Source organism: Salmo trutta, chromosome 14 (assembly GCF_901001165.1).
Source record: "Salmo trutta chromosome 14, fSalTru1.1, whole genome shotgun sequence".
NCBI classification, from domain to species: domain Eukaryota; kingdom Metazoa; phylum Chordata; class Actinopteri; order Salmoniformes; family Salmonidae; genus Salmo; species Salmo trutta.
In genome coordinates this window covers 46,901,670-46,927,609 of record NC_042970.1, presented here as the reverse complement: position 1 = coordinate 46,927,609, position 25,940 = coordinate 46,901,670, and the positions used below count along the sequence as shown (strand labels likewise).

Genomic DNA, 25,940 nt, shown 5'->3' with positions numbered 1-25,940 from the left:
GGAATATCTACATAGGCGTACAGAGGCCCATTGTCAGCAACCATTACTTCTGTGTTCCAATGGCACGTTGTGTTAGCTAATCCAAGTTTATAATCGGTATCGGCGTTGAAAAATCATAAAATCGGTCGACCTCTAGTCTGTTCTTTATGTTTTATCAACTTTTCAGCAGGTCCTCTGTGAAGTAGGCTACGGGAGTTTTGTAACTTTTTCCACCTTGGCTTAGTGCTAGTGTGCTTGCTGACTGACATCTGGAATCTATTTATTTTGGATTTCAGGCCTGGTGAATTGCCCAACCACCCATCGCTTTGATAGCCAACTCAGCCTGCACTCTTAAAAGTTTTACCATCGGATTGGCCCCAACCATCAGTCTGTAAATCTCTGCTCTCTCTTTGCTTTTAATCTGCGGTTATATTTTTGTTGTGTTAGTTGTGTTCTAGCTAGTCTCCAGTAGTTGGGCCCTAGCTTTCCGACCATAACCGTGGTGGTTGGTTAGGCTGGCTAGGCTAATAGCTAGTTGGCTAAATAGCTAGCGTTAGCTGGCTGGCTAGCTTGCTGGTTAAGATAACTGCATATACAGTAGCTAACATTTTTTGATAACTGGTTAGATGACGTTATGTACTTCCAAAACGTTGGTTTACTTTAATGTAGCTGTAAACTAGGTGTTGATCGCAACTGGCTGAATCATTCAGTGCTAATGTAATGTTAGCAGGCTAATTGGCTAACAACCTTGTAAGTTGATTTGTAACAATAAATTCATAAAGTATTTGCTTGTAAGTTGGCTGAAAATGTAATTGAAACCAGTAGTCATGAGTGCAAACGATTTGGTTAAATTTGAACTTATACATTTGAAGTTTTTTCTGTTGGAGTTTACAGTATAGGGAATATGCCATATTACATCACACCCCGGAAAAACATTTTCCGACATGACTTGGGCCTTCTGATCAGGTCTATGTAATAACTCCAAAATTAGAAAAGTGAAGTATAACTTTGCATTGGGACTTTTTATGCGTATACTAATGCAGCTCAGATAAAGTGGGGTGTTTCACCTGCCGCACTCTTTGATACTGGAAGAGAGTAAAGGGGAAAAAAGGATCCAGACATTTACTGTATTTATACCACACAGAAGAAATTAGCCAGATAGAAGGACAGAAATAATCACAAGCCAATAGCCAGATAGAAAGCAACACAAGGGAATGGCTTGTGCAACTGAGAGGTGCAAGCTGTCATTAGCCATGGCCATTATCAGTACACCTTTTTTGGTTGTAAGACACTCTGTTGTGCAACCCTACAGATAACCCGGCAGAATTTGCCAGATTAATATTCCCTTTGGGCAAAGCTAACCATATTCATTTTAAATGCAGCGAAGGAGAGAATCACATTAGTGAATCAGGGTTGACTGAGAACTGTTGCGTGGGAGCGGAACATTTTCACCTATCTTCAAAATGTGGATTAGAAATATGATGAAGTACATGATCGGACATCCGACCAGGGTATAACACATGATGTCAAATACTCACAAATAATGAGGTGTCCTTTATTAAGCTTGACCGAGATGCAGGCTGGACATTTGTGTCTATTCCATTGATTTCATAGTACAGGGCAAGCTAAATCAAGTGAATCTCTCTCAAGTATTTGAAAGTAGAACTATTTTACGTACGTATTTCACCCAGTTCTGCTGGGCTGGAGTGTCACTGGCCAAGGTAGGGTAAATGTGGTTGGGGAGGTTTACTAATTTGACTAGCCACATCCTGACTTGTAATAATAATGCATACATGATGTAGAGATAAAACATGAGATTTGCCATGACAGTTCAAGTTTTGCTCTCATATCTCAAGTTTGGATTTGACACTCACTAAACTCTCCAGTACGGTATCCACATCAGGACAGAATCACAATTACCGTCCTAATATGATCACTATCGTGGAATCCGTCACCAACAGTACTAACCTGGCCCAGAAGTTCAGGAAGTCCCAGGACTTGTCCAGTGAACACCCCCAGACAGATGAGGATGGAGTTGAATTGGCCAATGGAGCCTCTCATGTGTCTGGGGGATATCTCGCCCAGATACATGGGCAGGGCGCTGAGAGCAATACCTGGAAACACAAGCCAACATGTACAACATCGATGGATATTAAGTTCAATATGGACTGCATAGGATTTACTCTTTAAGTGTTAAATTGTTGTGGGTTGAAAACCTCACCGTGTAAACACGCCTGAATAGTAAAAATGCAAAACTGTCCTAGTCATTTAGCCATGTTGTATATACAAAACCTCCTTCACATGAATTTCAATGGAATCTCAAAGTAAAAATTCTTTGAAATCAAGTGTAGATCAAAGATTGTGTGGTTTCACAATGCCCATGAGAGGAATGCAGTGTTTTCAGAAAATATGTTGTGTTACAGCCTGAATTCAAACTGATTTTTAAAAAATAATAATGTATTAAAAATGAAATACAGAAATATCTCATACTTATGAATACTTACGTTAATTATATATTTCTGTATTTCAATACATTTGCAAAAATGTCTAAAAACATGTTTTCACTTTGTCAATATGGGGTAATGTGTGTATATGGGTGAGAACACACCCTAATGAAACAATTGTATAGGGCTATTGGCACTGATGTAATCACTCAGCTTGTTCTATATACTTACTATAATTGTGTAATAGTATGTCGTTGGTGAGTCATCTAAGAGTCTTGAGAATCCCCTGGTTGAGACTATTTTTAGATAGTTGGGGGATAATGGTCAGATTTCTCCAGCCTAGCAGAAAGAGCACTCACCAGAGTCCACCCCCATGATGAAACGACCGATGATGAGCATCTCGAAAGATCGAGCCTTCTCCCCCAGGGCTAACAAAAGAGCAGCTATCACTGCAAAGCCGTTATTCAAGAGCAAGGTGCCCTTCCTAAACAGAGAGAGAGACAGAGGGGGAAAGATCGAGATTAGGAAGAAGGGAGGAGTTCAGAATAGCCACAGGTAAAAAAAAAATTACAGACCACTTTTGCAATATTGAAACAGTATTTCTTATGCTAGAGGATAAAAGGATTGGGTGAACTAATGAATACATCTTCTTTCCATAAGTCTATTAGTGAGACAGCCTGTACACTAGCTTCAAACCTTACAGCTCACTGAGCTTGATGTCCTTGGACATTGATTGAAAACTGCTTAGAAACTAATCCAGATTGTAGCTTTAATGAATTGACTACTTTATCATATTTAGGCACATAACTTGGGGGGGATGCATCATGACCCCCCCCCCCCCAATATTATAAACAGGACATTTTGACACCCTCAATAATATACCATGATGAGTATGATTGATTTTGAAGAAAAATTCCCACTGTAAAGCGCCAAGCAGCTTTTGGCTTTATGTGGTTTTGCAACACAGTGATCCCCCAATCACAAATACACCGTTGGTTGCTCCCGGTCCCCAGAGGCAGCTGCCCGTTCCTGGTAAAGGGAAAAGGAGTTGAGCACGGCTTGTACGGAGAATGGAGCAATGCGCAATTTCTCCTCTCTTTCCATTTTTATTGGTCTGCGATGTATTTCTTCAGTTCAGCAGTTTGCACTATGCGCTCTCTCTTTCTCTTTGTAGTGTTTGCTGAGGAGAGGTAGCTAGGTAGCCTAGTGGTTAGTGTGTTGGGCCAGTAACCGGAAGGTTGCTGGATTGAGTCCCCAAGCTGACAAGGTAAAAATCTGTCGTTCTGCCCTTGAGCAAGGCAGTTAACCCCCTGCTCCTGGGTGCTGTGGATGTCAATTATGGCAGCCCCCTGCACCTCTCTGAATCAGAGGGCTTGGGTTAAATGCGGAAGACTCATTTCAGTTGAATACATTCAGTTGGACAAGTGACTAGGTATCCCCCTTTCCCTTATATTCACGAGCGCTCCAATGTACACTGAGTATACCAAACATTAGGAACACCTTCCTAATATTGAGTTGTTCCCCCCTTTTTGCCCTCAGAACAGACTCAATTTGTCAGGGCATGGACTCTACGAGGTGTCAAAAGTGTTCCACAGGGATGCTGGCCCATGTTGACTCCAACGCTTCCCATTGTTTTTTCAAGATGGCTGGATGTCCTTTGGGTGGTTGACCATTGTTGATACCAACGGGAAACTATTAAGCATGAAAAACCCAGCAGCGTTGCAGTTCATGACACACTCCTATTACCATACCCCGTTCAAAGGCACTTAAGTATTTTGTCTTGCCCATTCACTCTCTGAATGGCACACATACACACACACAATCCATGTTTCAATTTTATCAATGCTTAAAAATCATTATTTAACCTGTCTCCTTCCCTTCATCTGCACTGATTGAAGTGGATTTAGCAAGTGACATCAATAACGGATTATAGCTTTCACCTGGATTCACCTGGTCACTTTATCATGGAAAGAGCAGGTGTTCTTAATGTTTTGTTTTCTCAGTGTATAAATGTTTTGAAAGTTTCTACCAATAGGTGCCCTTCTTTGCGAGGCATTGGAACACCTCTCTGGTCTTTGTGGATGAATCTGTGTTTGAAATTCACTGCTCGACTGAGGGACCTTACAGATAAGTGTATGTGTGGGGTACAGAGATGAGGTAGTCATTCAAAAATCATGTTAAACAGTATTATTGCACACAGAGTCCATGCAACTTATTATGTGACTTAAGCAACTTTTTACTCCTGAATGTATTTAGGCTTGCTATAGACCAAGACATTTCAGCTTAAAAAAAAATATGAATTTGAAACATTTCGAAAAACATAATTCCACTAGTGACAAAACAAATCTCAATTTCATACATTTTTTAACTCAGGATGTAACGCAACAAAATGTTGAAAAAGTCAAGGAGTGTAAATACTTGAAAGCACTGTATTGCCAGTCAGTAAAACCATAATTTAGCTAATAAAAGCAGAATAAATGTAATGTTAATAAGCTGAGCCCATCATTGTTAAGGCCAGCCATTTTTGTCATATGATAATGGGTCAAAGACAGTCAGTGGAGAGAGCTATACAGAGAGAGAGCACCATTCATGTTGAGGCAGGGAGAGGAAAAATAGATAATCAGGTGAGAATACGAGTTAAAAGGCACTATCAGTTCAACTCCTCATCTTTGCTGACTGTAGCCCAAGTTTTGTAACAAAACAGTTGTTGCCTGGATTTTGATTTCATTTGGTTGTCATGGAAGGGGTCAGGGAAAGACAGAGAGAGAGAGGGAGCACCGCCCATGTTGAGGCAGGGAGAGGACGAACAGGTCATCCGGTGAGAATTTGGGATTTGAGTTATAAAGCAGTCTGGTAAAGCGCTTTGCACAGCAATTTATGTTGCACACAAATTGGAACTATCAGTTTAAATCATCATCTTTGCTGACTGTAGTCAGTGGAGAGAGCGAGAGAGAGCAACCGCCCATGTTGCGACAGGGAGAAGACGAACAGGTCATCAGGTGAGAATCTGTAATGTAGTGTTGAGGAAACAATGGTGAACACACACATTGGAGTATTTAAGTGTAGTCTTAAGACATGTCTTGTAGCTGTACTATTGTATAAGTTTCATAATAGTTTGGCAAAAGAAAGGCCCTTCTATTTTGGCAATAGAAATTAAGACAATGTTTGTTGTTATGTTTTTTGTAGGGGACTGAGCCACAAGTCAGGGGCCAGTTGAGCACAGATGACAGGGACAGAGCCACAAAACAGGTAGAAGATATCAACATCAGCACCAGCACAAAGCCAAATCAACCACATCCCAAGTTTATTGTTATCCAGAAACAAGCTGACAGAGTTTTGCCATTTCAAGATTTCCCCTGGCTGTGTTACAGTGCTTCTTTGAAGTGGGTTTTATGCTTCCATTGCACCAACTTCTTTCTTAATAAGAGGTCACCGTTTGGCACAAAATCAAACCCTGCATTTGTTAACACTGGCTTTAGAAATTGGAAGAAGTCTACTGAAAAGTTTTCATCTCATGCTAAAAGTCATTCCTATTGCCACTCAGTTACAGCGAGTGCACTCTTCTTATTTAGCCAGACAACAAGAGGAAGCAATACATTGTCTACTGAAGATTGTAGGTTCAGTCAAGTACCTAGTAAGACAGGGTGAGGCCTTAAGAGGTCATGAGGAAGAAAGCAGAAATCTGTACAAACTTTTAAAAAGGCAGAAGATGACACAGTCCTTCACAGCTGCTTAAGAACATGCAACCATGATTACACTAGCCCTAAGATACAGAATGAGATGCTTAACTTAATGAGCAATGACATCATTTGAATAATAGGCAATATCATCCGATCTATTCCGATTACTCCATTTTCCTTAGTAATTGAAGGAACGCAAGACATCTCAGGGAAAGAGCAAGAGCCTATATGACTGAGATGTCGACTATGACTTGCTGCCACATGAGAAATTCATAGGTCTGCAGTGCTTGAAACGACAGGACCTCGCCAAGATGGCAATGAATGTTATAATAAGATTAGATCTAGCCCTGTCAGAATTGCATGGCCAGACATACTGTATGACGAAGCAGCCAATATGTCAGGTAAGCACTGATAACAAAAAACAGCCTCTGGCTGTGTATTTGCACTGCGGAGCACATTGTGTGAACCTGATCACGCAAAAAGCCTGCTCAGCTTCCGTCCTAACCCGAGATTCCCTTGATTGGGTCCATCAATTGGGCATCTTGTGTGGACTGTCCCGTAAATTCATAGACATTTTTAATCGGATTGCAACATCAGATCGTGTCACTCCTACTGCCCTCAAACCTCTGCCAGACCAAATGGACTGTCAGACATAAAGCCATCAAAGCAGTCCTCCTTCAGTATGACTGTCCTCTCTAGTTTAGAGGAGATGGCAGAAGGTAACTCTCCTATAGAAACCACTGCTAATGGCCTGCATCTACAATTCAAGAAAGGCAAAACTGTACTGGGTCTTGTGCTGGCAGAAGCTGTTATTGGAGAGCTGGAGTGCCTTAACACATTTCTCCAAAGAAGAACAGACCGTCTTGGGCATGCAGGCTTCTGTTGGTTGTGTTCAGTCCGCTCTAAGGAAAAATAAATGAAGACGCCTTCTCAAACAGGTTTTGGAAGGTAACAACCACTGTGGAGAACCCACATGAAAAAATACAATTCTATAGTAAACTGTTGTATACTGTAGAATACTATACACTCGATACCTCAATCATGTGTAGTACTTACTATAGAATGTTGTATTATACTGTAAAATACTACACTCTAGAACAAAGAGTTCCAAAAGGGTTCTTCGGCTGTCCCCTTAGGAGAACCCTTTTTAGTTTCAGGTTGAACCCTTTTTGGGTTCCAAGTAGAACTCTTTCATGTTCCATCTAGAATCCTTTACACGGAGGACGCGAAAGGGTTCTACCTGGAACCAAAAAAGGGTTCAACCTGGAACCTTTGGCTGTCCTATGAGAACAGCCAAAGAACCCTTTTAGGATCTAGAAAGCACAATTTTTTTCTAAGAGTGTATAGTAAACACTACAGTATTATCCACACAAAAAAACACTGCAGTAAATACTACAGTAATGTCTGCAAAAACACTACAATAGTAAACACAACAGTATCTTATTTGCATATACCCTGCCCATACAGGGTGTGCCACCCATAAGTGAGAAACCTACATGCCAAGTATAGAACATATATTATGTTCCCTAAAGTTTATAGAAAAGATCTGAAGCTGTGAACTGTCCGTTCAGACCCAGTCCTACCTACCTACAGGTTATGGAAAACTAGCTCTTTTAGTATTTCTCCAGTAGGTTGTACTTCCATGTCAAATATAATAAAACAAAAACCTTATAGTAAACACCACAGTAATATCCGCAAAAACACTACAGTTAATCCTACAGTATACTGTAGTCCTCAAAAACAGTAAAGACAATCTGCAAAAATACTACACCAAATATAAACTCAGCAAAAAAAGAAATGTCCCTTTTTCAGCACCCTGTCTTTCAAAGATAATTTGTAAACATCCAAATAACTTCACAGATCTTCACTCTAAAGGGTTTAAACACTATTTCCCATGCTTGTTCAATGAACCATGAACAATTAATGAACATGCACCTATGGAACGGTCGTTAAGACACTAATAGCTTACAGACGGTAGGCAATTAAGGTCACAGTTATGAAAACTTAGGACACTAAAGAGGCCTTTCTACTGACTCCGAAAAACACCAAAAGAAAGATGCTCAGGGTCCCTGCTTAGCTGCGTGTACGTGCAATAAATTGCAATGTCCGTACCGTGAGACGCCTAAGACAGCGCTACAGGGAGACAGGACAGACAGCTGATTGTTCTCGCAGTGGCAGACCACGTGTAACAACACCTGCACAGGATCGGTACATTCGAACATCACACCAGCGAGACAGGTACAGGATGGTAACAACAACTGCCCGAGTTACACCAGGAACGCACAATACCTCCATCAGCGCTCAGACTGTCCACAATAGGCTGAGAGAAGCTGGACTGAGGGCTTTTAAATCAAATCAAATGTATTTATATAGCCCTTCGTATATCAGCTGAAATCTCAAAGTGCTGTACAGAAACCCAGCCTAAAACCCCAAACAGCAAGCAATGCATGTGAAAGAGGCACGGTGGCTAGGAAAAACTCCCTAGGAAAAACTCCCTAGAAAGGCCAAAAACCTAGGAAGAAACCTAGAGAGGAACCAGGCTATGAGGGGTGGCCAGTCCTCTTCTGGCTGTGCCGGGTGGATATTATAACAGAACATGGTCAAGATGTTAAAATGTTCATAAATGACCAGCATGGTCAAATAATAATAATCATTGTAGTTGTCGAGCCTGTTGTAAGGCAGGTCCTCATCAGACATCACTGGCAACAACGTCGCCTATGGGTACAAACCCACCGTCGCTGGACCAGACAGGACTGGCAAAAAGTGCTCTTCACTGACTAGTCGCGGTTTTGTCTCACCAGGGGTGATGGTCGGATTCGTGTTTATCGTCGAAGGAATGAGCGTTACACCGAGGCCTGTACTCTGGAGCGGGATCGATTTGGAGGTGGAGGGTCCGTCATGGTCTGGGGCGATGTGTCACAGCATCATCGGACTGAGCTTGTTGTCATTGCAGGCAAACTCAACGCTGTGCGTTGCAGGGGAGACATCATCCTCCCTCATGTGGTACCCTTCCTGCAGGCTCATCCTGACATGACCCTCCAGAATGACAATGCCACCAGCCATACTGCTCGTTCTGTGCATGATTTCCTGCAAGACTGGAATGTCAGTGTTCCGCCATGGCCAGCGAAGAACCCAGATCTCAATCCCATTAAGCACGTCTGGGACCTATTGGATCGGAAGGTGAGGGCTTGGGCCATTCCCCCCAGAAATGTCCGGGAACTTGCAGGTGCCTTGGTGTAAGATTGGGGTAACGTCTCACAGCAAGAACTGGCAAATCTGGTGCAGTCCACTAGATACTGACTGTTACTTTTGATTTTGACCCCCCTTTGTTCAGGGACACATTATTCCATTTCTGTTAGTCACATGTCTGTGGAACTTGTTCAGTTTATGTCTCAGTTGTTGAATCTTGCTATGTTCATACAAATATTTACACATGTTAAGTTTGCTGAAAATAAACGCAGTTGACAGTGAGGACAATTATTATTTTGCTGAGTTTAGTATATGTACACTACTTTTCTTTTACTACAGTATTTATACCACAGTTAACTGAAAATGCAATACTATAATACAGTATACTACAGTACATACTACAGTATTCACTGTAGTGTTTTTGTAGACTTTAGTCAGCAAAAACACTACAGTGAATACTACAGCATTTTTTAATGTGGGACACTGAACAGATTGGGTGTATATCTACAATAGAGTCTGAGGTTAATGCCCACTCTCTTGCAGTGCAACTGCCCATGTTTTTACTCAACTGCTCACTCAGTTCTAGTGCACATACAGCACAAATTCTAAGAGGACTGCCAGTAAAAGTTTGTGGCTAATTCACAGATATTGAAGCTCTGGTCAGGTTGCTACTTATTATACATGTCCTCTGAAGCAGAAAGGAGCTTTAGTGCCCTCAGGAGGTTAAAGACGTGGCTGCACAAAACAATGACACAAAGCAGATTAAACCATGTTGCTGCCTGTCTGATATTATCCACCAGGAAAAGCTGGATACTATAGGTAGGAAAACATAATGCAATAACTTTATTGCTGGTAGTAGTGACAAGTGTAAGCAGGTACACTATATATACAAACGTACGTGGACACCCCTTCAAATTTGCGGATTTGGCTATTTCAGCCATAACCTTTGCTCTGGAGCAGTGAGTGATGAATCACGCTTCACCATCTGGCAGTCCGACAGAGAAATCTGGGTTTGGCGGAGGCAGGAAAACGCTTTCTGCCCGAATGCATAGTGACAACTGTACATTTTGGTGGAGGAGGACTGCGAGCCAGGCTAATCGCCCAACATCAGTGCCCGACCTCACTAATGCTCTTGTGGCTGAATGGAAGCAATTCCCCTCAGCAATGTTCCAACGTCTAGTGGAAAGCCTTCACAGAAGAGTGGAGGCTGTTATAGCAGCAAAGGGGGACCAACTCCATATTAATGCCCATGATTTTGAAATGAGATGTTTGATGAGCAGGTGTCCACATACTTTTGGTCATATAGTGTATGTATACATATATTTTTGATTTAAATAGGCAAGTCAGTTAAGAACCAATTCTAATTTACAATGTCGGCCTAGGAAAAGTGGGTTAACCGCCTTGTTCAGGGGCAGAACAACAGATTTTTACCTTGTGAGCTCGGGGATTCGATCTCGCAACCTCTCGGTTACTGGCCCAACGCTCTAACCACTAGGGTACATACAGTAGTAGTCAAAAGCTTGGACACACCTACTCATTCCAGGTTTTTTCTTTATTTTTACTATTTTATACATTGTAGAATAATAGTGAAGACATCAAAACTATGACAATTATTTTTTATTTAACTAGGCAAGTCTGTTAAGAACAAAAGTGTTAGCACTTTAAGACATGAAGGTCAATCAATACAGAAATATCTTCAAATGCAGTCGCAAAAACAATAAAGTCCTATGAAATAGCACATATGGAATCATGTCGTAACCAGAATAGAAAGAGGAGTGCGAGGCCCCAGTGCACAACTGAGCAAGAGGACAAGTACATTCTAGTGTCTAGTTTGAGAAAGAGACGCCTCACAAGTCCTCAACTGGCAGCTTCATTACGCCTATGTAGATATTCCATTAAAAATCCAGCTTCAGTTTCCAGCTACAATAGTCATTTACAACATTAACAATGTCTACACTGTATTTCTGATCAATTTTATGTCATTTTAAAGGACAAAATGTTTTGCTTTTCTTTCAAAAAGATGGACATTTCTATGTGACCCCAAACGTTTGAACATTAGTGTGTATACACACACATACACACACACACACACACACACAGACACAGAAAATACAAAATAAATATACATCTCTTCATGACTACGGTCACGACTTGTATTACAGGAAAGGATTTTCCACAAGCCTCTCATCCACCCTTTGGTACGAGGCATGCTAAATCTCATCTGGATAGGTTTCCCAATCTCAACCTTTCTTTCTTTTCCTCTCAAAAGAATGTAATTGCATTTGGACATTCTCAAAAAGGTGTAATCTCACGGTTTTATCTAATAAGAATCTCAGTCTCTCTGGCCAAACAGTTCTTTAAACACAAACGCTTCGTCCAAAATTGTTTGCTTCAATGCATGCAATTCAACATCTATGAACCTCAAGTCAAGGACAGTTAAGTAAATAGATTCTTTGGAATGAGGTAAAAGAGGGTAGCAGGGGCATCGACACTGCAGTCCAGGCACTGACTAAATGACACTGAGCACAACAATCCCCAACCTTGCGAACTCATCATACTTTTACCGAAATTAGATCTCGAGGAGTGGAATTGGTCCACAGACCTCGGAGAAAGAAAATTACTTTTCAGCCCAAAAAACATTATGTTCCAATCTGCCCTTGAGTAAGAGCTTGTGTAGATTAATCTGCATTTTGCTTAATAGAAAAACTAAAAATCCTGGTATCGTATGTTTGGGTTAATTGAAAGAGTTTTTAGAGGGTAGATGATGTCCTACTTATTTTCTAACTTCAACTCATATCTTACTGGTATACTACTGCAGCCAACCCTGCTTCGCTGCATGTGTGTAGCAAGCACTTCAGCGACGAGGCATACGAACGAGATATGCGATCTGAAACGATGGGGACAGACAACCGAAAGATACAGCTGTTGCTACTGTATTTCCATGGACTGGATCTGGCGCAGTGCCACAATACAAAGACGTATTTGAGAAGAGAAAGCGACAAAGCAAGCGTGCAGAGGTAGGTAGCCTGATTCTTGACGTTCAAGGTGTTCTTATTGTGTTATTACCATTGCACCATATCATGTAGACATATAGGCCTAGGAGCTCTACAGGTTAGCATATGTGCTCCATATATTTATGACAGTTGAGAGACAATAGACATTGAGTCACTTTACATTGCAGAATATTATCCCCAAAATGTGATTAAAAAAAAACATACTGTAGGCTATATAGTGTTATGGGCTAATGTGAAAACATAAACCCACAAATGGGTTTGTTGCAAAAGTAAACTAACTGCTCCTCATCATCATTACATTCCTCTATTACTGTAAGAATTGCAGTCACATATTCAAATTCTCTGCAGCACAAACATTCCTCAATCGCGGAATTAGAGCGCAATTGCCACAACTGCACCACCAGTCTGTGTTGATCCAGGGGTGGGCTGGGGCTGTGGTCTAGCTACTGCTGCAGCTACTGGTGGCTAGAGGGCAGCGGCCATCTGAAGGTCAATTTGCCTCAATTCTTTGTCCAAATACTCAGGCTTAAATAAATATGGTTCGATAACTCCATCGGCGCCCCTCCGGTAGCATTTCTTCATCCCTCGCGATTATTTAATCGTCAGACATATTAGTAGGTTTTTGTTTACTTTGTATAATTGATGTGTAACGCTGTCTTCACTTCTCCGCCCAAAAAAGTACATCTGTGAATAAGGGCATAACTTGCAGTTTCGAAGTAGCAGGGATTCCCTGAGAGTGCACATGCGCAGTTGTTACCCATCTCCGCTGCTGCGGCAGTTGGCTACATAAAATAATGATATAAAATAATCACAAATGTTCTCAGTGGAAAAGTACACATTTCCTGACTCAAAACTGATTGAACTTGACAGAAATAGCTAATTCGGCCATACGCTTTCAATAAAACACATTTGTCCACACATCGGAGATTTCTAAATCATGAATTCACTTGCAACAGAGCAGAGGGGCCTGCATCCAGCAACGTCACGAATCACATGACCCATTTTTGCAGCTGTTTCAGTACTGCACTTCAGGGAGAGCGAGAGCAAACTCCACTGAACTAGTTTCAATGTACGGAATCACTTGGGTGTTTCTGGATTTTGGGTAAACATATTTAATATAGATTGTGCACCAGTTGTTTTTAACAAAGAGACACACACCCCTGCCCTTGAGTTTACGAGACGCTGCCGTTCTGTCATTCCGATGCATAGAAAAAACTGGTTGATTTATATTTCACCATGTCCTTATTCAGCCAAGACTCTGTGAAGCATTGTATATTACAGTTCTTCAGGTGCCATTGATAGGATAGTCTCGAATGGAGCTCATATAGTTTGTTCTCCAGTGATTCCCCAACTGAAAAGAGGGTAGAGGCGGTTTATTCACTGGTCACCATAGTTTCATCAAGGTGCCCCCCCGAGTGTCGGGGGTTAGGGGCTGGTCCCGGGTGAGCAGTATGTCCTGCATGGCCGAGTCATTGAAGTAGAATTCTTTATCCAAATCGAGGTGTCCAGAAGCTCTTTTCGTTCAAAGGAAACAATGGTGGAAACATTATGTAAAAAACAACATCAGCGCAAAAAAATATATACAAATTGGTCAGGAGCCTGTAAAACCGCCGCTCTACATGCCAGAAAACCAGTGTACAACCAGAAAATAACGTAAAATGTCAAGTGCCACATTTTGCCACTCTGTCATTTCACATTGGTCGTCACACTTGATTTCCTCGTTTACAATTCCATCTTAAAGCAACCATTTTGTATTCCTAATCATATATTATGTCGCTGTCTCATTCATCGACTCATTTTAGGCCATGCAGAAAGTAATCAAGTCAGGTTGTATTAGTCATATGATAAATGAATGTATTTATGAATCTCATCCTAAGGCTATTAAGGATGATGTATGGTAAGGTTAAGACTATTGCTTACATCATAAACAGTCACATCTTTTACGGTCATCCCCTAATGGTCTCTAAGTAACATTTCAGTGATGAGTGGGAGGTATAAAGAAGCCACAAAGGGACTATTATCTACAGCTTCTATTACCACATGCAGTAGTCTTTACTGCTCAATCACTTGGGCCACAAATCAGGGAGGGCAAAAATTGAACGATATCTTGCCGATATCAACGCGCCTCTAGAGTCTATGTTATCACTCTCCACCAATGTCAAGAGCTGCAACAGGGGGCATCAAACTCTCAGAATCATTATGGGCCGCAGTGTGCTAATATGTCCGCACCAGGAGAAGTAGTTGTAGCTAAGCAGCTGCATTGCTACAATGGGAGTGAGCCGCATGGACCGAGTTAATAAAGTTCAGTGAAAACTTGTCTGTGAACAAGAAGGGTTGAAACCTTTAGTATGCTATGTAGGTCCATTATGTCATTTGGAGTAGGCTATAGGTAATTGACTGACGCAAATACCGTTTCTGTTATTGACTTGGAGCTTTATTGACTGGAGCACAGAAATAAATAGGCTACAGGTCATTCAAATTCAGAAACCCTAATTCACGCTGCTAAAATTAAGCAATTCTGGAATGTTTCACAGACCCACCAGTATCTCCGATGAGAAGAGAGAGGGAATGGGGAACTGAGGCCTGAAGCTGTATTCAGTTAATGGAGGCTTCATGTTAAATTTACTTTACACATTTCTCTCCCCGGAGGAGGGAATATGGACTCAGTGTTTATTTTTGTGTGGCTTCTCAAGGGCTGAAATCAACATTTAATTCCTTTGATATGTTTCAAAATCTGATTACTATATAGCGACCATAAAGCGCTGATTTGGGACGCTCATTGGGAAATTACACCAACTGAAGGATCCCTAGTGACATCAAAAGACAGAAACGTCTATTGGAATCCGCTTGGCTGGCAAGTATCCTTGTGAGGGATTTAGAGGTGCCTGGAGTGGATTTAGTGGTGTCTGGCTCCATGGGGGGCCTGTGGAGCATCCATTAGAGGGAATCACCCATGCACAGGCCTGCTGGAATCCTTAGGCTGTCAGCACTCAGCTCTTCCTGCCATGTTCCATCTACCGTGACGTCTGTCTGTCTGTCTGTCTGTCTACATGCGTCCTGACCACTAAAGGTTCGCTCACTGAAATGCTAAGAGAGAAAAACGACAGGGAGGGAAGAAAACTGAAGAACAGATGGGGGAAGGGTTGAACATATATGCCAACACCTCCTCTCGCTTCAATTGCCAATAGTGTGGTGAGTGTTGTCGCACAAAAAAAATAAGATAAAGATAAGATAAAGCTATGTTCAGGCCTTTTACTCACACCGGGAAACTCTAATAGACATTCAGAAGTTCACTTGTCAACATTCCGTCATATACTCCCACCTCAAAAGATCCTTCATCAGACAATGCCAGAAGCACTTATCATCCATACTGGACCTAATTCACTGCAAGCCTCTGCGCTACCTTACCAATGGTTCATTTTCTTAACAACGGAGCCGTGCAGGGAAATACGTATGCTGAAATGTTCATTTATATGTATGCATTGATATCTATGTCAGCAAACCTCTTCTTTTAATGCTTATCATAGGTGTGTTCCAACTTACCTTCCAATGAGTTTCGTGAGCAACGTGACGCAGAGCGCTCCAAGTAGGCCCCCAATAGCAAATATGGAGACTGTGATGGACCATAGCATGGTGACCATGTCTGCTCCTATGGGTTCTCCGTAGCGCTCCGTCCATGTCTGGTTGTAAAATTTCTTTATATACTGTACAGGGAGGAAGAGGAAGGAAGTCAGCATCTCAGCAAAAATATTTTTGTCATTATTCACACAATTATTAAAATGCTTGTTTTTCCATCCGATTTCAAGGTAATGTTTGCGTAACCGTTCAAGGTCCATGCTGTTGTTAGGTTCTAAATAAACAGTAAAAACTAACGGACAACTAGGAAAAGCTCAAACCAAGTTTATTCACCCAATGGGTCAGACAGCTGAAAAGACAAAGACGTTCTCACCAGCACAAGTATTTACACCGCACTTTAGGCGGAGTCTCCTCCTTTTCTCTAAACATTACATCTTTGTTGCTAGGCAGGAAGTTAAGTGATGTGTGTAATAAACTGTTCCTTCTCCCTTCGTGTGACCTGACCTGACCTCGGCCCCCATTACTCAATTGTCACGTGTGCTCCCTCTCGGGCCTCTAGGTCACCTGGCTACTCGTTATGGCGCACACCTGTCACCATCGTTAAGCGCATAATGACACTCACCTGGACGCCATCAACTCCTTGATTACCTGCCCTAGATATGTCACTCCCTTTGGTTCCTTCCCCAGGCGTCATTGTTTCTGTTTCATGTCTGTGCGTTCTTCATGTTTCTTGTTTTGAATTATGTTTCGTTTATTGATTAAATAACTTCTTCGGGGTAGGGGGCAGTATTCGGAAGTTTGGATGAATGAGGTTCCCAAAGTAAACTGCCTGTTACTCAGGCCCAGAAGCTAGGATATGCATATAATTGGTAGTATTGGATAGAAAACACTCTAAAGTTTCTAAAACTGTTAAAATAATGTCTGAGTATAAACAGAACTGATATGGCAGGTGAAAACCCGAGGAGAATCCATCCGGAATTTGTTTTGTTATTGAGCTCACCACTGATTATAATGGCTCTCTTTGGGAATATAAAAGGAATACCTCCCAGATTGCAGTTCCTAGGGCTTCCACTAGATGTCAAGTCATTAGAAAGAGTTCCAGGCTTATTTTTGAAAAATGAGCTAGATTTTGTAGTTTTTGTAAGTGGCTCCCATTTTGGCTGTAGTGTTTTCATGCGCGTGGATGAAAGCACGCACTCGTTATTTATCTCCGGTAATGAACATACTATTCTCTGTCTTAAATTGTATCGTTTATTTACATATTAGGGTACCTGAGGATTGATTAGAAACGTTGTTTGACTTGTTTGGACGAGATTTATTGGTAACTTACGGGATTCATTTGTATGTATTTTGAACGAGGGAAACCGGTAGATTGCTGAGTCAAGCACGCCAACTAAACTGACTTTTTGGGGATATGAAGAAGGACTTTATCGAACAAAATGACCATTTGTTATGTAGCTGGGACCCTTGTGATTGCAACCAGATGAAGATCTTCAAAGGTAAGTGATTTATTTTATCGCTATTTCTGACTTTCGTGACACCTCTGCATGGTTGGAAAATGTATGTAATGCTTTTGTGTGCGTGGCGCTGTCCTCAGATAATCACATGGTGTGCTTTTGCCGTAAAGCCTTTTTGAAATCTGACAAAGCGGCTGAATTAACAAGAGGTTAAGCTTTTAAATGATGTATGACACTTGTATTTTCATGAATGTTTAATATTACAATTTTTGTAATTTGAATTTCGCATTCTGCAATTTCACCGGATGTTGACCTACCCCAAAGAGGATAACTCACTCCCTGAACTTGCTTCCCGACTCTCAGCACACTCATTACAGAACGATGCCTCCCCAAAGGGAAGCATCAGGGAGTGTTTTTTTGTTTTGGAGGTGATGTCCGTCTGGGTGTCAGAACTGGAGCAACCTGGGAGGCCTCAAGCCGTCTTGTCGGATTCCCATGCCTCGGTGGGTTCGATGGGTTCCCCTGCCTCGACGGGCTCCTATGCCTGGGCGGGCTCCCATGCCTCGGCGGGTTCGGCGGGCTCCCATGCCTCGGCTGGGTGAACAGGTTCCCGAGGAAGCCGGGGAGGTCTCAGCCGGCTCATCAGACTCTCATGCCTCAGCCGGTTCGTCAGGTTTCTGTGCCTCAGTGGAAGCGACCGGTCTGCTCCTGTTTCCCGGGATCGTCCCTGTGGTTGGCGTCCTGCGGCTGGAGCCGAACGCGCCGGGGAGGGGGTACTGTCAAGTATGCACCTCTCTCCAGCGCTCTAGGTCGCCATGCTCCTTCGCTCCAGCTGGAGCGACAGCTTCCCGCGCCTTAGCAGAGGTGACCGGTCCGCTCCTGATCCCCGGGATTGTCATCTTGGTCGGTGTCCTGCGGCTGGAGCAGCGCGTCGGGGAGGGGGTACTGTCACATGTGCTCCCTCTCCGGCCTCTAGGTCACCAGGCTGCTCGTTATGGCGCACACCTGTCACCATCGTTACACGCATTGACACTCACCTGGACTCTATCACCACCTTGATTACCTGCCCTATATATGTCACTCCTTTTGGTTCCTTCCCCAGGCGTCATTGTTTCTGTTTCATGTCTGTGCGTTGTTCGTGTTTCTTGTTTTGTATTATGTTTCGTTTATTGATTAAATCACTCACTCCCTGAACTTGCTTCCCAACTCTCATCACTAATCCACAGCTATCCACCCTTATCAGTGACCGCAACCATGCGATTGCCTTATTCCCTCACTTAGTAACTCTCGAAAGCACATGGCTCATATCCACCCTTAATTTACCCCCTCATATACATTCCTCCACCGTATAACCATTAACTTCTGGTGTAGCAAGTATTTCAAATTACAACCCAACGCTGTAAATTTAGAAAAATATGAACCAGGACATCTAGACAGCAATTATGGATGAATTCACATATGTGTACACTCACCCAATTTAGACTTAAAATTCAAAAAAGCACTTGCACATTTGAGTTCTCTCACTTCAGGTGCTTTGAGAATAATGCTATAACTTCAAAGAAAAGAGAAACCCGGTTGTATCACTTATTTAATTAAAGCTTACGTGTCGGCCTCTTGGCCTTCGACAGAGCAATCTACACTTGAAATGTGAACAAAAAATGTATTTAAGTCAACCTATTCACCTCTGCTGACTGTCAGGCATTTCACTATTTTCAAAGCTCAACTCCAAGTCTCCGGTCTGTCTCTGGCTCTCTCTCACTTTCTTATCCTACAACCTTCCATCCCAAAAGGAAGACTTCCTTGGCCATTGAACCAGATGACCAGCTTGGCTTCTGGAGGCCTGCAGGTTCATCGTCTGTGGATGCTAACTTCAAACTCTCACACACAGTCCACACCTGAAGGGAACATGAAAGGGAAACGCATGCAAAGCTGGTTTATTGGGAAGTCTAACCAGCCCAAGTGATTTCTATTAACTGTGTGTGTGTGTGTGTGTGTGTGTGTGTGTGTGTGTGTGTGTGCGCACGCGTGAGTGTCTGGACTATAATTAGCTGAACTATATTCACTAATTTGTGAGTATATAAAAATGTATGTTAAGAATGTGTTGGAGGGACACAGACGGCTAACTGGATTTAGATACAGGGTGGGAGACCAAGACTGCATTTGTCTGGGGACCATAAGACTGCTCAGGATCCAATTAGCCAAATAAATTGTGATGCGGAAGGACAAATGCCATAGCAGTCATTTTGAGCTCAGACTGGAGTAATGAACTAATTAATATATATTTTTAATATTGATGTAGCAAATGTATCATTTGTACAGTTCCTTATTAAAAACGTAGTTGTGTTACATTTGACTGTGTAAACCCTAGCAGTACTACTTATTTCTATGAGAGTGAGGCAGATACAGTGGGGGAAAAAAGTATTTGATCCCCTGCTGATTTTGTACGTTTGCCCACTGACAAAGAAAGGATCAGTCAAAAATTTTAATGGTAGGTTTATTTGAACAGTGAGAGACAGAATAACAACAAAAATATCCAGAAAAACGCATGTCAGAAATGTTATAAATTGATTTGCATTTTAATGAGGGAAATAAGTATTTGACCCCTCTACAAAACATGACTTAGTACATGGTGGCAAAACCCTTGTTGGCAATCAGAGGTCAGACGTTTCTTGTAGTTGGCCACCAGGTTTGCACACATCTCAGGAGGGATTTTGTCCCACTCCTCTTTGCAGATCTTCACCAAGTCATTAAGGTTTCGAGGCTGACGTTTGGCAACTCGAACCTTCAGCTCCCTTCACAGATTTTCTATGGGATTAAGGTCTGGAGACTGGCTAGGCCACTCCAGGACCTTAATGTGCTTCTTCTTGAGCCACTCCTTTGTTGCCTTGGCCGTGTGTTTTGGGTCATTGTCATGCTGGAATACCCATCCACGACCCATTTTCAATGCCCTGGCTGAGGGAAGGAGGTCCTCACCCAAGATTTGACGGTACATGGCCCCGTCCATCGTCCCTTTGATGCGGTGAAGTTGTCCTGCATGTTTGACGGTGGAGATGGTGTTCTTGGGGTCATAGGCAGCATTCCTCCTCCTCCAAACACGGCGAGTTGAGTTGATGCCAAAGAGCTCCATTTTGGTCTGATCTGACCACAACACTTTCACCAGTTGTCCTCTGAGTCATTCAGATGTTCATTGGCAAACTTCAGACGGGCATGTATATGTATTCTTGAGCAGGGGAACCTTGCGGGCGCTGCAGGATTTCATTCCTTCACGGCGTAGTGTGCTACCAATTGTTTTCTTGGTGACTATGGTCCCAGCTGCCTTGAGATCATTGACAAGATCCTCCCGTGTAGTTCTGGGCTGATTCCTCACCATTCTCATGATCATTGCAAAGCCCTGACCTCAATCGCATAGAAAATTTGTGGGCAGAACTGAAAAAGCGTGTGCGAGCAAGGAGGCCTACAAACCTGACTCAGTTACACCAGCGCTGTCAAGAGGAATGGGCCAAAATTCACCCAACTTATTGTGGGAGGCTTGTGGAAGGCTACCCGAAACGTTTGACCCAAATTAAACAATTTAACCTGTCTGGGCTAGGGGGCAATATTTTCACAGCCGGATGAAAAACGTACCCAATTTAAACAGGTTACTACTCTGGCCCAGAAACTAGAATATGCATATTATTAGTAGATTTGGGGTCTGGTGGGAATCTAATCGTGAGAGCCGGCCAGGCTATGACAAAGGCAGAACAGCACAAAACATCAACTTGCTATCCAGGTGTCTACGTCTGCCCCTTCCCAGCCATCACCCCCTAGATCCCCGGAAGCAATAAATAAATGGTATGGTAATAGGAATAATGTAAGAATTGAAAAATAAATAACGAAACAAAACAAAAAATGGGGGAATATAAGTATATCCATCCGAAAGTGTCAATGATCAGACCTGGAAGGCCTCCCAAACAGGCATCGCCCTGAACCCAGTCGGAATTAAAGTGGAATTAACGTTAAATGAGAGCTCTGACCGCCCTCCATTGTTCAGCTCAGCGTGTTACATGTTCGGCAGCCCTTGTTGAGACCGTTTAGTACGGTTTCACCCGTTATGGTATAGTATGGGTTCGAGTCCATGAGCAGACCCTAACACACAATGACAAGGCACTCTAACCTGTACGGGGGATTGGCGTATATTCCTGGATAAACTTCTCTGCGTCCAAAACCGAGGAGAGCCTAATCTTCTCCCCGGAAGGCAGGGTAATTCTTAGTCTTGCAGGGAAGAGCAAGGCTGGGTGAAGATGGAGTTTGTAGAGTTTGGTCATGACATCTCTGTAGCCGGCGCGGTGCTTTGCCACATTGGGCGCATAATCCTCATATACACGGAAGGGGTGCCCTTTATGTAACAGGTTGCCCCTCATTCGAGCCTCGCACAGGATAAGATCCTTAGTCTTGAAACTGTGACAACAGATGATTACTGGGCGAGGACGTTGGCCCGGTCGAGGCACTGGGACAAGGGCGCGATGTGCACTGTCCAGTTGGGAATCTGAAGCCAAAACATCTGTTCCCATTGCATCCTTCAATAGCTTGGCGAAGAAGTTGGTGGGGCGAGAGCCCGCCTCCACCCCTCTGCCAGACCAACAACGCGAAGGTTATGACGTCTGGATCGCCCTCCAGGTCGACCACTTTCACAGAAAGCCTCTGCACACTATCCTGCAATGACGTGCATAGCTTCTCTAACTCGTCGATCCTACCAGCGTTGAATTCAGAAGCTTTCTCAAGGTCCACAATACTCTGGCCCTGCGAGGCGACCGTTCGAATGGTGCTCTCAATTTTAGTGTCCAGTTCAGCAATAGTAGCCTTAAAGGCAATACTACCAAATACTAACTCAGTGTATATAAACTTCTGACCCACTGGGAATGTGATGAAAGAAATAAAAGCTGAAATGAATCATTCTTTCGACTATTATTCTGACATTTCACATTCTTAAAATAAAGTGGTGATCCTAACTGACCTAAGGCAGGGATTTTTTACTAGGATTAAATGTCAGGAATTGTGAAAAACTGAGTTTAAATGTATTTGGCTAAGGTGTATATAAACTTCCGACTTCAACTGTAGTATGCATGATTGTAAAAACTGTTGCTCCATAAGCCTCGCCTTTTTTGTTGTATTTTACTTGTAATATCTAGGTATCTCATTTACAACAAAATACTTATCAATCATGATCTGTCTCTAAGACACAGGTTGTTATGGAATTGATGTCCTCCGGAAAAATAGCTTTTCCCACTCACCTCCCTCTGCTAGATTCTAGTCTCTCTGAAAATCTCACTTCTGGAGTTTTGTGGTCAAATACATCAGAACAATTTCTCAAAAACCCAAAACGGCTCCAGACGGAGAGGGAGATTATTTTCTGAACTTTCCATCTATAATTTAGATTTGATTAGAATAAAGTCAAGATACTTGGAAGAAACTTTCCAGAGGAGAATTTGTGGTCATCGGGTACATTAATAGCCCACATGACAGGACATTACGTTCAACATTAGAGTGCAACACAGGAGGTTGGTGGCACCTTAATTGGGGAGAACGGGCTCGTGGTAATGACTGGAGAGGAATCATTGGAATGGTATCAAAAACATCAAACACATGGTTTCCAGGTGTGTGATGCCATTCCATTTGCACAGTTCCGGCCATTATTATGAGCCATTCACCCATCAGCAACCTCCTGTGAAAGTGCATTTATTAAAGCATTCATGAAAGGGAACGAAAGGAGCTCAGAAGGGTTGGTGGTGCCTAATTGGACAGGGTGAACAAAGTGGCAACCCTCCTCAGCTGTTTCTGTACACTCTTAGGGTTTTCACACGTAGTCCTCTTATATATATATATATATATACAGTTGAAGTCGAAAGTTTACATACACCTTAGCCAAGTATATTTAAACCGAAAATTTCACAATTCCTGACATTTAATCCTAGTAAAAATTCCCTGTCTTAGGTCAGTAAGGATCACGACTTTATTTTAAGAATGTGAAATGTCAGAATAATAGTAGAGAGAATTATTTATTTCAGCTTTTATCACATTCCCAGTGGGTCAGAAGTTTACATACACTCAATTATTATTTGGTAGTATTGCCTTTAAATAGATTAACTAGGGTCAAACATTTCGGGTAGCCTTCCACAAGCTTCCCACAATAAGTTGGGTGAATTTTGGCCCACTCCTCCTGACAGAACCGGTGTAACTAAGTCAGGTTTGTAGGCCTCCTTGCTCGCACACGCTTTTTCAGTTCTGCCCACACATTTTCTGTAGAATTAAGGTCAGGGCTTTTTGATGGCCACGCCAATACCTTGACTTTGTTGTCCTTAAGCCATTTTGCCACAACTTTGGAAGTATGCTTGGGGTCATTGTCCATTTGGAAGACCCATCTGCGACCAAGCATTAACTTCCTGACTGATGTCTTGAGATGTTGCTTCAATGTATCCACATAATTTTGCTTCCTCATGACGCCATCTATTTTGTGAAGTACACCAGTCCCTCCTGCAGCAAAGCATCCCCACAACATGATGCTGCCACCCCCGCGCTTCACGGTTGGGATGGTGTTCTTCGGCTTGCAAGCATCCGCCTTTTTCCTCCAAACATAACGATGGTCATTATGGCCAAACAGTTCTATTTTTGTTTCATCAGACCAGAGGACATTTCTCCAAAAAGTATGATCTTTGTCCCCATGCGCAGTTGCAAACCGTAGTCTGGCTTTTTTATGGCGGTTTTGGATCAGTGGCTTCTTCCTTGCTGAGCGGCCTTTCAGGTTATGTCGATATAGGACTCATTTTACTGTGGCTATAGATACTTTTGTACCTGTTTCCTCCAGCATCTTCACAAGGTCCTTTGCTGTTGTTCTAGGATTGATTTGCACTTTTCACACCAAAGTACATTCATCTCTAGGAGACAGAACACGTCTCCTTCCTGAGCGGTATGATGACTGCGTGGTCCCATGGTGTTTATACTTGTGCACTACTGTTTGTACAGATGAACGTGGTACCGTCAGGCGTTTGGAAATTGCTCCCAAGAATGAACCAGACTTGTCGAGGTCTACATTTTTTTTCTGAGGTCTTGACTGATTTCTTTTGATTTTCCCATGATGTCAAGCAAAGAGGCACTGAGTTTGAAGGTAGGCCTTGAAATACATCCACAGGTACACCTCCAATTGACTCAAATGATGTCAATTAGCCTATTAGAAGCTTCTAAAGCCATGACATCATTTTCTGGCATTTTCCAAGCTGTTTAAAGGCACAGTCAACTTAGTGTATGTAAACTTCTGACCCACTGGAATTGTGATACAGTGAATTATAAGTGAAATAATCTGTCTAAACAATTGTTGGAAAAATTACTTGTGTCATGCACAAAGTAGATGTCCTAACCGACTTGCCAAAACTATAGTTTGTTAACAAGAAATATGTGGAGTGGTTGAAAAACGAATTTTAATGACTCCAACCTAAGTGTATGTAAACGTCCTCTTTAAAGTGAACTTTGGGATAAAAAAAAAAGAAGCAAAATAACTCAACTCTTTGTATTCCAACCTGGTCTCAGAGCATGTCGTATTATTCTGTACGTAAATCCTTTTAGTATGATATATTACTTTTTGTATGGTAAGGTATGTATTCATTTGTGGATGCCCATAATCCATTTCATATGATATGTTAGGAATTACAATCCATATTATATGTGACGAATTTTCTAAATGTACAAAGTTGCGAATTTGCTAAACGTATAATATGTTACGAATTCCAGCTTAGCTAGGTTATGGGTTAGGGTTAAAGGGTTAGAAGGGAGAGCTAAAAGGGTTAGGGTTAGGAGAAGGGTTAGCTAAAAGGGTTAGGGTTAGGAGAAGGGTTAGCTAAAAGGGGTAGGGTTAGAGGAAGGGTCAGCTAACATGCTAAGTAGTTGCAAAGTAGCAAAAAAGTAGTTGAAAAGTTGCTAATTAGCTGAAATGCTAAAGTTGTCCTTGATGAGATGTGAACTTATGTAACCAGCAACCTTTGGGTTGCTAGACGGTCACATTATATGCTCCCGAGTGGCGCAGCGGTCTAAGGCACTTCATCTCAGTGCAAGAGGGTTCACAGCATTCCCTGGTTTGAATCCAGGATGAATCACATCCGGCTGTGATTGGGAGTCCCAGAGGGCAGCGCACAATTGGCCCAGCGTAGTCCAGGTTTGGCCGGGGTAGGCCGTCATTGTAAATAAGAATTTGTTCTTAACTGACTTACCTAGTTAAATAAAGGTTAAATAAATATGCCTACCCATCCACCCCGACCAACCACCCTACTTTAATTTCAGCCTTAAACCTCCTAAATGTAAAGTCCCCATATTTGAGGACCCTATTTGATTTTTTTCCATTTCAGTCTGGTATGAGAACGGTAGCCCCTATCTGCAAAAGCAGGGTGTCTGCGGAAAGCTGTGTATCTTCGCAATTGATCGGTGCCTTCAAATCTTTGGTATGACTTACTATCATATATGGCCATACAAATTTATAAGGGAAGGCCGAGCCGATGACCTCATTTCAAGATGGCTGCTACCTACATTCCGGTTAGCGTAGTGAAACAAACAAAATTAACACGTAATACGTTGATA

At 42.4% G+C, this 25,940-nt stretch overlaps 1 protein-coding gene across 1 annotated transcript in view; it reads right to left on the bottom strand.

The window, feature by feature from the left end:
- The window catches only part of slc2a9l2 (solute carrier family 2 member 9, like 2), a 223,079-nt gene that overhangs the window by 171,727 nt on the left and 25,412 nt on the right, over nucleotides 1-25,940 (bottom strand). The window contains exons 4-6 of the mRNA XM_029776210.1: nucleotides 15,850-16,010; nucleotides 2,783-2,907; nucleotides 1,948-2,093 (exon numbers count right to left, since the gene is read on the bottom strand). Of these exons, the coding sequence (XP_029632070.1) occupies nucleotides 1,948-2,093; nucleotides 2,783-2,907; nucleotides 15,850-16,010 (432 nt within the window). The remainder of the gene's footprint in view (nucleotides 1-1,947; nucleotides 2,094-2,782; nucleotides 2,908-15,849; nucleotides 16,011-25,940) is intronic.